Genomic DNA, 11,914 nt, shown 5'->3' with positions numbered 1-11,914 from the left:
CAAGAAAAAAATTATCTTTAGTAGTGAAAATGTCATTTTGCGTTTTCGTCTTGTTGTGAAAGGGCCGGCCCGGAAGCGACCGCAGCGTGCTTCCTGTCCCCGGCGGACTGTCCCGGTCCTCCGCCGGTCTCCTCCTCAGTCTGTCGGCTGCCTCTGCCCGGTTCGGACCCTCTCCTCGCCGTCATGTCGGACCCGTGCTCCTCTTCCTCGCTGTCCCGGTGCGTCACGCGCCACCTCAACCTGCAGCTGCGCGTGGACTTCGAGCGGCGCGTGCTCCGCGGGAAGGTCGAGCTCACGGTGGAGGCTCTGCAGGACCGACTCACCGAGCTGGTAACGTCTCCCCCGGGCTAACGGGCCGAGCTGCCGGGACCGGAGTCTAGAGTCCGCCTCCGGGCAGAGGAGGACGGAGCTCTCAGCCGGCTGCTAGAGCCGGGATAATAACAAGAACAATAATAATAATAATTAATAACAATGAAACCTAAGTTTAAAATGATTTGAAGCGTCCTGGTGAGGTTTGGAAAGTCCAGATCCTGGACTCTGCTCAGTGATCGTGGCGCCTGATAATAAACCGTGAGATAAAATGAGCTTCGAGTCTGAATGTAATCTGATTACTGGTGAATGTTAAAGATTGACGGAGAGCGTGTTTATGCGCACCTGGTGTTTCACTTTCTTTTTTAAAAAATAACTTGGTAGTTGTGGAATGTTTTGGAATCAGTTTGTGAGAGAACCTCAGAACAAAAGTTGGGTCTGGTAGGTGTAGGTGTGTGTGTGTGTGTGTGTGTGTGTGTGTGTGTGTGTGTGTGTGTGTGTGTGTGTGTGTGTGTGGTGAACGCCCAGGTGAGTGTTTATCAGCAGGTGAGACGCTGAGCGATGTCTTCTGGTTTATCTGCTGCAGACTTTGGACACCAGGGACCTGACCGTGGCGTCCGTGCTGGCCAACGGGCAGCCGGCCCGCTTCAGCCTGGGCCCCAAGCACAGCTTCAAGGGGGCGCCGCTGGACATCACGCTGCCGTCCCCCCTGTCCAGGTGACCCGCCCGTCCCCGCTCGCCCCCGCTCGCCCCGCAGCCCCCCCGCGGCGCCGCGTACTCAGTGTGCTTTCCACCAATCAGAGGGCAGCATGTGATCGTGGAGGTGAGCTACGAGACGTCGCCGTCGGCGACGGCCCTGCAGTGGCTCACGCCGGAGCAGACCGCCGGGAAGAAGCAGCCGTACCTGTTCAGCCAATGCCAGGTGAGGCGGCCCATCAGTCCCCCTGTCAGTCCAAACTCAGGGCTCAGGACAATCCGCCACTTCCTGTTTTCAGTCAGCCGTTGACTGTTGAGCCATAAAACTGTGAAACCATGGTTAGGTTCTTTTTTTTTTTTTCAAAACAAAGAAGAAGAAGAAACTTTCTGCAACTTCTGCTTGTTTTTCTTTACTTCTGACCATTTCTGTGTCGTTTGAGTAAACATGAAAACGACCAATCAGAGTGGAGCAGATGGCGCCGCAGTAAACGTCCCCTGTGTGTGTTCTGACAGGCTCACCACTGCAGGAGTATGGTACCCTGTCAGGACAGCCCGTCCATCAAACACACCTACTACGCCCAGGTGAGACACAGCTCGTCCTGAACCAGGTGTGTGTGTGTGTGTGTGTGTGTGTCTCAGGTGTGTGTTGATGTGCGTCTGTCTCTTCGCCGCTCAGGTGTCTGTCCCGAAGGAGCTGGTGGCGGTGATGAGCGCGGTGAGGGACGGACACGAGGCGGACCCTCAGGACAGCAGCCGGACCGTCTACAGGTTCAGGCAGCCGGTGGGCGGAGCCTCCTCCTGACTCCTCTCTTGGTGACCTGTGACATCATCACCTCCTGATGTCCTCCTCTCTGACCTTTGACCTCAGGTGCCTATGCCGTCCTACCTGATCGCCATCGTGGTGGGAGCTCTGGAAAGCAGGTACTGCGTCTCGCCTGTCCTCTGACGTCCTCGCCTCGCCTGCGGCGGCTGACGGTGTGTCTGTCCTCTGACTGGACAGGGATATCGGTCCCCGGTCCAAAGTCTGGTCTGAGAAGGAGTACGTGGACAAAGCCGCGTTCGAGTTCTCCGAGGTGAGCCGGCGTGAGACGCGCCCCGTCTGTCCCGTTCCTCATTCGTGTCCCCGGGCGGACGTAAACGCGTTTTGGCGTTCCAGACGGAGGACATGCTGAAGACGGCCGAGGACCTGGCCGGACCCTACGTCTGGGGTCAGTACGACATCCTGGTCCTGCCGCCGTCCTTCCCCTACGGGGGGATGGAGAACCCCTGCCTGACCTTCGCCACGCCCACCCTGCTGGTAAAAACGACACGCGCCAGTGATGTCATCGATGAGGTCATCACTGCGTCACGTTAGCATTTCCCATTTCTCTCTTTCCAGGCTGGAGACAAATCGCTGTCCAACGTGAGTAACACACACACACACACACACACACACACACACACACACACACACACACACACACACACCCCACCGGGACGACCTCACGCCCTTGTTGTGCGTCTCGATCAGGTGATCGCTCACGAGATCTCTCACAGCTGGACCGGCAACCTGGTGACCAACAAGACCTGGGAGCACTTCTGGTAAAGCCCACAGCGGATCCAGCCGTGTGCCTCACACACTCGCAGGCGTTTATGAGTGTGTGTGTGTGTGTGTGTGTGTGTGTTCAGGCTGAACGAGGGCCACACCGTGTACCTGGAGAGGATGATCGGCAGGCGTCTGGAGAGCGAGCAGTTCAGGCAGTTCAAAGCCATGGGAGGCTGGAAGGACCTGCAGGACTCGGTAGGAACCTGAACCGGAATCTGAGTAGAACTGGTCCATCGTTTTGGGATAACCTTACCTGTGTGTGTGTGTGTGTGTGTGTGTGTGTGTGTGTGTGTGTGTGTGTGTGTGTGTGTGTGTGTGTGTCTGTGTGTGTCTGTGTGTGTCTGTGTGTGTCTGTGTGTGTGTGTGTGTGTGTGTGTGTCCAGGTGAACACGTTTGGGGCCAACAACCCTCTGACCAACCTGGTGCCCAGCCTGCAGGACGTGGACCCGGACGACGCCTTCTCCTCCGTGCCGTATGAGAAGGGCTTTGCTCTGCTGTACCACCTGGAGGAGCTGCTGGGGGGCCCCGGTAACACCTGGACCCTGGACACACACACACACAACACAATCATCTGTATATACCTGTACACACGAGTGTCGTCTTCCAGATCAGACCAGAGTTTCAAGGTCTTCACCTTGACTGGAGTTCATCCCCTTAAGAGTTTGGTCCTGGTTTTCCTCAGTCTTGGTCTCGGGATGCTCTGGTCATGGTTTGTCTTGGTCTTGGGATGCTCTGGTTCTGGTTTTCCTTAGTCTTGGTCTTGGGATGCTCTGGTCTTGGTTTGTCTTGGTCTTGCTCTTGGGATGCTCTGGTCCTGGTTTGTCTTCGTCTTGCGATGCTCTGGTCTTGGTTTGTCTTGGTCTTGGGATGCTCTGGTCTTGGTTTGTCTTGGTCTTGGGATGCTCTGGTCTTGGTTTGTCTTGGTCTTGGGATGCTCTGGTCTTGGTTTGTCTTGGTCTTGGGATGCTCTGGTCTTGGTTTGTCTTGGTCTTGGGATGCTCTGGTTCTGGTTTGTCTTGGTCTTGGAATACTCTGGTTCTGGTTTGTCTTGGGCTTGGGATGCTCTGGTTCTGGTTTTCCTTAGTCTTGGTCTTGGGATGCTCTGGTTCTGGTTTGTCTTGGTCTTGGGATGCTCTGGTCTTGGTTTGTCTTGGTCTTGGGATGCTCTGGTCTTGGTTTGTCTTGGTCTTGGGATGCTCTGGTCTTGGTTTGTCTTGGTCTTGCTCTTGGGATGCTCTGGTTCTGGTTTGTCTTGGTCTTGGAATACTCTGGTCCTGGTTTGTCTTCGTCTTGCGATGCTCTGGTCTTGGTTTGTCTTGGTTTTGGGATGCATTGGTTCTGGTTTTCCTTAGTCTTGATCTTAGGATGCTCTTGTCTTGGTCTCGGGATGCTCTGGTCCTGGTTTGCCTTGGTCTCGGGATGCTCTGGTCCTGGTTTGTCTTGGTCTTGAGCTGGTCTGGTTTAGGTCTTGACTGCAGCACTAGCACACACCTGTCCACACCCGGCTCTCGTCCCGCTGCTGACTCTCGTGTCCTCCTGTCCCAGAGGTCTTCATGGGTTTCGTGAAGTCCTACATCCAGATGTTCGCCTACAGCAGCGCCACCACCGAGGACTGGAAGAACTACCTGTTCACCTACTTCAAGGACAAGGTGGGAGCCGCTGGACGCTCAGGACACTGACGCTCCGTCCGGGTCGCTGGTTCAAACCCCGGCTTCTGTCTGTCTCAGGTGGACGTCCTGAACAAGGTGGACTGGAACGCCTGGATGTTCACGCCCGGAATGCCTCCAGTCAAGCCCCAGTAGGTCCACACACCCCAGACCTGGTTTTGCGGGCTTGACCTTTGACCTGTCCGCCGTGTTTCAGGTACGACACCACGCTGGCCGACGCCTGCATCGCTCTTAGTCAGAGGTGGATCAAGGTGAGACCTGAACCTGGTCTGGAGCTGCCGTGCTTGGCTTCATAAAAGATTCAAGCCCGTCCTGTCTCCCGCCGTAGGCCGCGGACCAGGACCTGGACGGCTTCGCCCCGTCCGACGTGAAGACGCTGTCCTCCCACCAGCTCATCGAGTTCCTGTCCCTGCTGCTCCAGGAGGTACAGATCTAGTCCGCCTCGGTCCACCTCCAGTCGGTCTGATGTGGTCCACCTCTGACCCCCTGCCCCCCTCCAGGACCCGCTCCCTCTGACCCGCGTGACGAAGATGCAGGAGGTTTACGACCTGAACTCCTACATGAACGCCGAGGTTCGCTTCAGGTGAGTCTCCCTCCGTTAACGTCCCGCCTCCTCCTGCCGGGAGCTGCGTGCTGATTGGCTGTTTCCCCCGCAGGTGGCTCCGCCTGTGCGTGCGGTGCAAGTGGGAGGAGGCGGTTCCCATGGCGATGAAGATGGCGACGGAGCAGGGCAGGATGAAGTTCACCCGCCCGCTCTTCAGGTGACTCCAGAACCGACCGGAACTCGCTCCGGTTCAGGATTCTGGTCTTTTACTTAATGTTTGTTTTTCCTTCTTCTCCTTCAGGGAAGTTTATAACTTTGAAAAATACCGAGATGAAGCCGTCCGAGTGTTTGTGGCTCATCGAGCCGCCATGCATCCCGTCACCGCCGGGCTGGTCGCCAAAGACCTGAAGGTGGACGCCAGCAACGCAACGCAGTAAAACCAGGACCCGTCAGTGAAACCAGCTCCTTTAGCCAGTCCAGGTCCAGGTCCAGGTCCAGGTCCAGGTCCAGGTCCAGGTCCAGCCTGTCAGAGCAGGGAGAGTCCAGACTAAGACCTTTACCTGGTTCCTGGTTTAAACCAGTATAAAACCAGTCTGTAATCCGACTCTCTACTTCAGCATTATTAGTCCGTCTTTGTCTGGTTTCTGTGTTTTTTTTTCTTCTGATTAAACTTTTGGGTAAACATTTCTTTACAAACTGAGTTTTTCTTGACTCTAAAAAACGGTTAAAGAGAATTACACTATTACATGGCTCGATAGCTTAAGTCTCAAAAGTATTGAATTTCTAAATGTGCATTTAATACTTCAAAGTTTTTAAAGGTCTTAACAGAAACGGGAAGCCTCGGGCGGGTGGGTATTATCGCAGGTGTTATCACTTAACGGCGAAGGAACACGCAACATAATACCAAATATTATTAAGTCTGTAGGAACCCCATTATCCAATGCTGTTTTCTCAACTGTCACAGTTTCACTCAGACGTGAACCGCCTCCAGATGTCTACCGTTCCCGTTTCTCCGTCTGTCCTCTGTCGACACTCCGGGTTGCACAAACCTGCAGGCTTACACAAGAATGTTCTGCTGGAAGCAGAAGCTCGGAAAACGAGGTCGGATTACAAATTCGAGTGAAACAAGAAACCAGTTCAAGATGAAAATCGGGAAGCTTCAGCGAACACGAGCAGTTAAAAGAGAAACACGAAGTCTACTTTGTTGCCATACCAGCTCATATTTTCTCTGAAGTGGTAAAATGTTTTTGTAAAAAAAAAGAAAAGTATATTCAGTCCACCTGCAGGTGGCGCCATCACGCATCACATAGGAGAGAACAGCCAGTGTCGGAGTGAAGCTGCTTTTATTGTTTCAAAACATCACATTTTATCACTTATGACGCCATGAAGAGTTCCATTAACACACCAAACAGGTGAGAAGGCAGACAGGTGAGCGTTGGCACGTCATTAGGTACACACACACTCACTCACACACACACTCAGCTGCTCATAAACTTAACCAAAGGTTTCCATCAGCCTGTAATCAGAGAGAGTGTCAGAAACCGGAAGTCTGCAGGGAACAGATGAATCTGGAGGTCTGGAGACAGAAGTGCTTTCGTTTCCATGGAGATAACAGCACTGCACTTTTAATGCACAAGTCACTTTTTTTCCAAGTTGTTTGGCTGCTCATGTGATTTAAATATCTAAATATATCAATGCTTGCCATCTGGGGCCACTAGATGTCACTGTGTAACAACAGAATGCCGCTACAGTAACACAGAAAAACCTCCATTACTGCCGCATTTGACCTGTTTAGACGACAACATTTCAAATGAAAACTGCGTTTTTATGTCCATTTCTACACAGAAAGAATTGGAGTGTTTTCAAAAAGTTCTGCCTTGAGAGCCGTTTTCAAAAAGTAGTGTTTTCAGTGGCTTGGAGCAGTGTTGTCGTGTAAACAGACACTCAAAACACAATTCAGGTTTTCTGTTTTCGATTGAAAACGTTGTGGTGTAAACGGGGCTTTCGATGCTTTCTGGGATCCGACCAGAGCTTTACGCATGTTTCCACCAGCGTTTGACTTTTCGGAACCGCAGGTGGACCTAATGTTGTGGCTGATTAGTTAAACTGGTTAGAGTTAGTTGTGTTGAACTAGTTAAACCAGAAACACGCTTCCTTTAGTTCTGGAGGTGAGTGAGTGACTAATTTTCCGTATCGTCTTCAGATCATTTTGTTTGTTCCAGACCAGTTTAATGTTGGAACAAACCCGTCACCCTGGAAACCAGGGTCTCTGCTTCAGACTCCTCCCCTCACAGCTTCACGCTTCATTCCGATTGGACGAGCCGGTCCCGTCCGTGCTGGTCTGGTCCTGGTCTGGTCCAGGTTTCAGGAGTCCACTTCCCAGCCGGTCCTCCTGGAGTCCTACCGACCACGTGGGACCAGCTCAGACCTCCTCCGGGTTCGGATTTAAATGCCAGTTTCAGGTCCAGCTGAGTCCCAGTCTTCCCTCCATCAGGACCTGGCCCAGGTCCTGGTCCTCCTGCCTCTGCTGCAGCCGCTGCTCCTCCAGGAGGGACACCAGAGCGTCCCGCTGCTCCACCACGTCCAGCATCTCCTCCAGGATCAGACGCTCCTCCTCCAGCTGCTGCGCCCCCTTCAGGTGGTCTGACACACAGCAGGGACACTACCTTCAGACCCTTCCAGACCGGTCTGTGTTCACTGAGGCTTGCCAATGTTTTTGTTTACTGTTGTTTGTGTTTACTGTTGTTTACTGATGTGTACTGATGTTTTTGTTCACTGTTGGTTATTGATGTTTGTGTTTACCATCGACAGCCATCCTCTCTCTGAGCTCCTGCTGCAGTCGACTCTGTCGGTCCTCCAGCTCCAGCTCACGGGCGCTGAAAGACAACGAGACTCAGATCCTCACAGACCAGAACCAGGTCCTCATCATGGACCAGATCCTCATCATGGACCAGATCCTCATCATGGACCAGATCCTCATCATGGACCTGATCAAGTTCTGGACGAAAACCACTCACAAGATGATGAGTTCAGCTTCGTATCGGACCAGAGCGTTCTTCTGCTGGACCAGCTGGAACCACTGCTGCATTAGAGCTGGGTTCTCCACTTTACCCAGTCCTGCACACGCACGCACGCACGCACGCACGCACGCACACACATCAGTGCACGTGAAAACACACAGAGTCATGAAAGAAAAGTCACCTCCAGGTGAACGTACCTCCCAGGTGAAGCTCCACATCTGGACTTTGGTTTGAGTCCTCCCAATAATCTGTTAGAAACAAACAGCAGGACACTTTTTAATCCCCTTCAGGTGGGTCCAGGGGATCTGACGTGGGTCCAGGTGAGTCCAGGTGCTCCTGAGAGCCCCCCTCACCTGCTTCTCCCCTCAGAGCTTTCTCCACGATCACCCCTCTCTCCTCCAGCTGCCGCTGTTTCTCCTCCACCTGCTGAAGCTGCCGCTGGATCGTCTGAAACACACCAGAGCCTGGAGGCAGGTGGTCCGTCGTCCAGACCGGCGGACCCGCCTGGCCCCGGACTCACCTGGGCCTTGTGCAGCCTCTTCAGCTGCTCCTGTTTGGCCTGCCGCCGTGCGACTCGCTGAACCCGCCGGGTGATTTTGGCGTCCAGGTCTTCGTCCTGGTTCTCCGGTTCCTTCTGGAACAGACTGTCCTTCATGCTCAGGCTGGACGCCTCCCTCGGTTGGACCAGGACTCCCACCGTCTCCGTGGGACACGAGGACAGTCCATCCGAGTCCCGCAGGGCGGCTTTTTCCTTCAGGAGGTGTCTCTGAAACCACGGCGAGCCGAGAGACGTCTACCTGTCAGACTGAAGGACTTCGCCGGGTCCTGGTCTCAGACAGGAAGTGGGACTCCCTCTGGGTGTGTCATACCTGAACACCGTAGGACCGCTTGAACGCCAGAGCGTGGGGGACGTAGACCGGCTGGAAGACGGGAAGAAGAAGAAACAATGAGGAGCGAAAGAGCAGTGAGAGGATGTGAAGAGGCCAAACGCCGGTCCAGGCGGTACCTGGTTCTTCTGCTCCTTCATGGAGACTCGACGAAGGTCGTCCGTGAGGTCGAGGAGCGCCACCTGCAGCTGAAAACAGAGACCACAGCGAGAACGGGACCTTAGTCAGCTAACCGGCTGCTCTGACTTGTAATTCTTAGCTTTGTAATTCCGTGTTGATTGGTTGGTTTGGAGCTGCCCTCTGATTGGCTGATTTTGTAACTCTCTCTAATTGGCTGCCATGTTTTTCACTCTCTCACCGGCCGCAGTGCACCTGCGCTCTGATTGGCTACATTAGTTCTGTTCTCTGATTGGCTTCGATGCTTCTTACGTTGTTTCGGGGCGTCAGCGAACACCTGTGCAGCAGCGTCGTCGATTCCAGATCAGACTCCGCCCCTTTTGAATCGGAACACAGGAAGTGCCGTTAGAACGTCATCAGAGTGGCATCTGAACATTCTCCACCAGCAACACCCTCACCTGTGGCTGCGCTCTGATTGGCCGGTTCCCTCATCACGCTCTCCGGCGGCAGGGTCCTGCCTCTCTTCTTCTTCTTTTCTTCCTGTCCCGAGAAAACCGTCTTCCACAGAGCTCTGGCTCCGCCCACTCCTACCTCCACCTGTCCTGGAGGCGGAGCCTCTCGAGGACCCTTCAGCTGGTGGATGAGCAGACGGGGCGGGAGCGTGTGAGCCGTCCTGTGTTTCCTCCTCCTCTTTACTCCCTCTGACTCCTCCCCCTCTGAGTCAGACTCCGCCCACCTCTCCTGCGAGGGGAGGAGCGTCTTTTGTGGCAGCTCAGGGGTGATGTCTTCAAAGGAGCCCTGCCCTCCAGCTGTCTCCATGACAACAGCAGGTGTGGGCGGGGCTCTGGCGCCCTCGTGGTCGGGGGCGGAGTCTGGCGTGGTGACAAAGGAGGCAGTGGACGGTGTGGTGCCCAGGGCCGGGGTCCCGGAGGAAGGCGTGGGCAGGTCGGCGCCGAGCGGCGAGCCGGAGGCGGAGCCAGGCTGCTCAGGTGTGTCAGAGGTGTGAGGAAGCTCTTCTGGAAAAAGGGGCGGAGCCAAAAGCAGAATCTTAAAACCGCTCAGACTGTGATGGAAATACGTCAGCTTCATCGCAAAATCTCAACAGCACCCACTGGTGGCAAGACATGAGAACTACATCATTTTCAAAATGTCACTGTGTAAACGAGAAACTTTACACAAAAACACAAAAATGATGCATTTACTGTAAAACGGGAAAAGGTTATGTGCAACTCCACAAATGGAGGCCAGGTTAGATATTCTGAAAAGCATCTGTGAGCGCCGCTAAAAACTATAATCTAATGGTAAACCATCAAGTGTCTCAGTTGTAACACAGAATTTGTTGTTTGTTTTAATTTCAGTTGAATATTGATTATATAAATGATTTGCACATCACTGTGTTCTAATATTTTTGCACATTCTACAGCATCCCCATTTTTGGGGGGAATTTGGATTGAAAAGGCAGCAGGTGGAGGTTTTAAAAACATTGTGTGTAAATGAACAGTTTACCAAAAATCAAAATAGACAGATGTGACAGAAGGTGAAGTACCATATTAAGAGTTAAATGACCTTGTTTAACCTTTCAGTGATGCCTTCAGGGTACTCTGTAAAACAGCTTGTTACTTGGAACACACTGTTAGAAGAATGGTGAAGGTTAAATGGATGTCTTGGTTTTAGTGGACTCTGACTGGTTTCATTCTACCTTCGTCCTCTAACAGGAGCCAGAGGCCCGAGCGACGCTCCGTCTCCCAGGGGCAGTACTCCCCCTCTACCAGCAGGGGGACACACAGCACGGGGTCAAACACTGACAGGAGACACACACACACACACACACACACACACACACACACACAAAAAGACAGCTGCTCACCCTCACTGGACTCCTTCTGCTCTTCCTCCTCGTCTTCATCAGAATCTTCCTCTCTCAGCGGAAGAGTTTCTGTCCAGGAAGCTCCGCTCTCATCCGAGGACCCACTTCCTGCCTCCTCCTCCTCCTCATCTTCCTCCTCCTCCTTCACCTCCTGTGAACTGAACACAGACATGAGAGGCGGTCACAGCGAGTCAGAAAAATCAAAACACAGACTAAAGTAGTTTTTTTTATAAAGAAACACATTTAAAACGCAGCACTCATGTTTTAATTCTCTCCAAAGTCATACATTTATTTATACATTCACAGTTTAACATATTCTGATGTTGCTTAAGTGTTACGCTAAAGTGAAATTTTCTTAAACGTCTGTAGAAGTGAAGATAAACAGCAGAAGAGCTTCTGTTCTCCTCCAGATACCTCTAGAACAGCTGCGAACACTGAAAGCTCAGAGCTTGTTTCCCTCTTCCTGAAGATTACAGCTAAAAATCAACTCAGTGGGAAATGGAAGCCTCTTAATATTTCATACACCAGTAACCGGGGAGTAAATCACCAAAGTAACACAGGTCTTTACGGTTAATTATTTAAGCTATTTGTCTTTGTACACGTTCAAAAACTGGGAAGCTAAAGTAACGACTATCGCCCTGTTTACATGACAATGTTTTCAAGTTCAAATGGAAAACTCTCACTGTGTTTTGGTTGTCTGTGTAAAAGGATGCTGGGAACAACAGAAAATACAACTTTTTGAAAACGGTTCCCAAGGTGGAACTTTTCGAAATCGACTGAAAGCACAATTTCTTGGAAAAGCTTTATCGCTGGGAGTCACCTCTAATCGCAATTCAACTTCGTTGTGTCTCCGTCCGACTGCTTCCTGCTGTTTCTGTGTGAACGGACATCGTTTTTAAAGTGTTACTGTATAAAATTTCCTGAAATGAAAACGCAGAAACAATTTCTTTCCCTTGAAGCATTCAGTCATTTGGGGGCCTTCATTTGTGAATCGATGCGCTGTAGCATTTATTTCTAAATCAGCAGTGTAGCAGAACAACACCATAAATAACCCTAATCTATTGTTTTTGTCACAACTTTATTTGCCCTCCTATATTTTTGATTCTGTGTGAAGTTTGCATGTTCTCCCTGAGCCTGTGTTGGTTTTTTTCTGGACTGTGACTCGGGTTCTCCTGCGTTTCTGATTTGTGGTCCGGCCCTCAGACCTGAGGCGGGTCTGGTC

General features: G+C 52.1%; 1 protein-coding gene across 1 annotated transcript; it reads left to right on the top strand.

The window, feature by feature from the left end:
* Nucleotides 1–86: 86 nt before the first annotated feature.
* lta4h (leukotriene A4 hydrolase) lies at nucleotides 87–5,485 on the top strand. The gene is made up of 19 exons (XM_030113137.1): nucleotides 87–330; nucleotides 896–1,026; nucleotides 1,111–1,231; nucleotides 1,519–1,587; nucleotides 1,682–1,786; nucleotides 1,874–1,926; nucleotides 2,006–2,078; nucleotides 2,162–2,302; nucleotides 2,384–2,407; nucleotides 2,516–2,586; nucleotides 2,674–2,785; nucleotides 2,974–3,118; nucleotides 4,136–4,239; nucleotides 4,318–4,388; nucleotides 4,454–4,508; nucleotides 4,586–4,681; nucleotides 4,758–4,840; nucleotides 4,914–5,018; nucleotides 5,103–5,485. The coding sequence occupies exons 1-19, from the start codon at nucleotides 184–186 to the stop codon at nucleotides 5,236–5,238; spliced, it is 1,842 nt and encodes a 613-aa protein (XP_029968997.1). The 5' UTR covers nucleotides 87–183; the 3' UTR covers nucleotides 5,239–5,485.
* Nucleotides 5,486–11,914: the final 6,429 nt, after the last annotated feature.

This window comes from Salarias fasciatus, chromosome 17 (genome assembly GCF_902148845.1).
Source record: "Salarias fasciatus chromosome 17, fSalaFa1.1, whole genome shotgun sequence".
NCBI lineage: Eukaryota > Metazoa > Chordata > Actinopteri > Blenniiformes > Blenniidae > Salarias > Salarias fasciatus.
The sequence above is the reverse complement of the archived record's forward strand: the minus strand, read 5'-3'. Positions and strand labels throughout refer to the sequence as shown.

Excerpts from the sequence above, each read along its gene's own strand:
- lta4h (XM_030113137.1), top strand. The coding sequence starts at position 184 with ATGTCGGACCCGTGCTCCTCTTCCTCGCTGTCCCGGTGCGTCACGCGC. Across the intron at positions 1,027-1,110 it reads CTGCCGTCCCCCCTGTCCAG|AGGGCAGCATGTGATCGTGG; the intron begins GTGACCCGCCCG and ends TCCACCAATCAG. Across the intron at positions 4,509-4,585 it reads TTAGTCAGAGGTGGATCAAG|GCCGCGGACCAGGACCTGGA; the intron begins GTGAGACCTGAA and ends CTCCCGCCGTAG.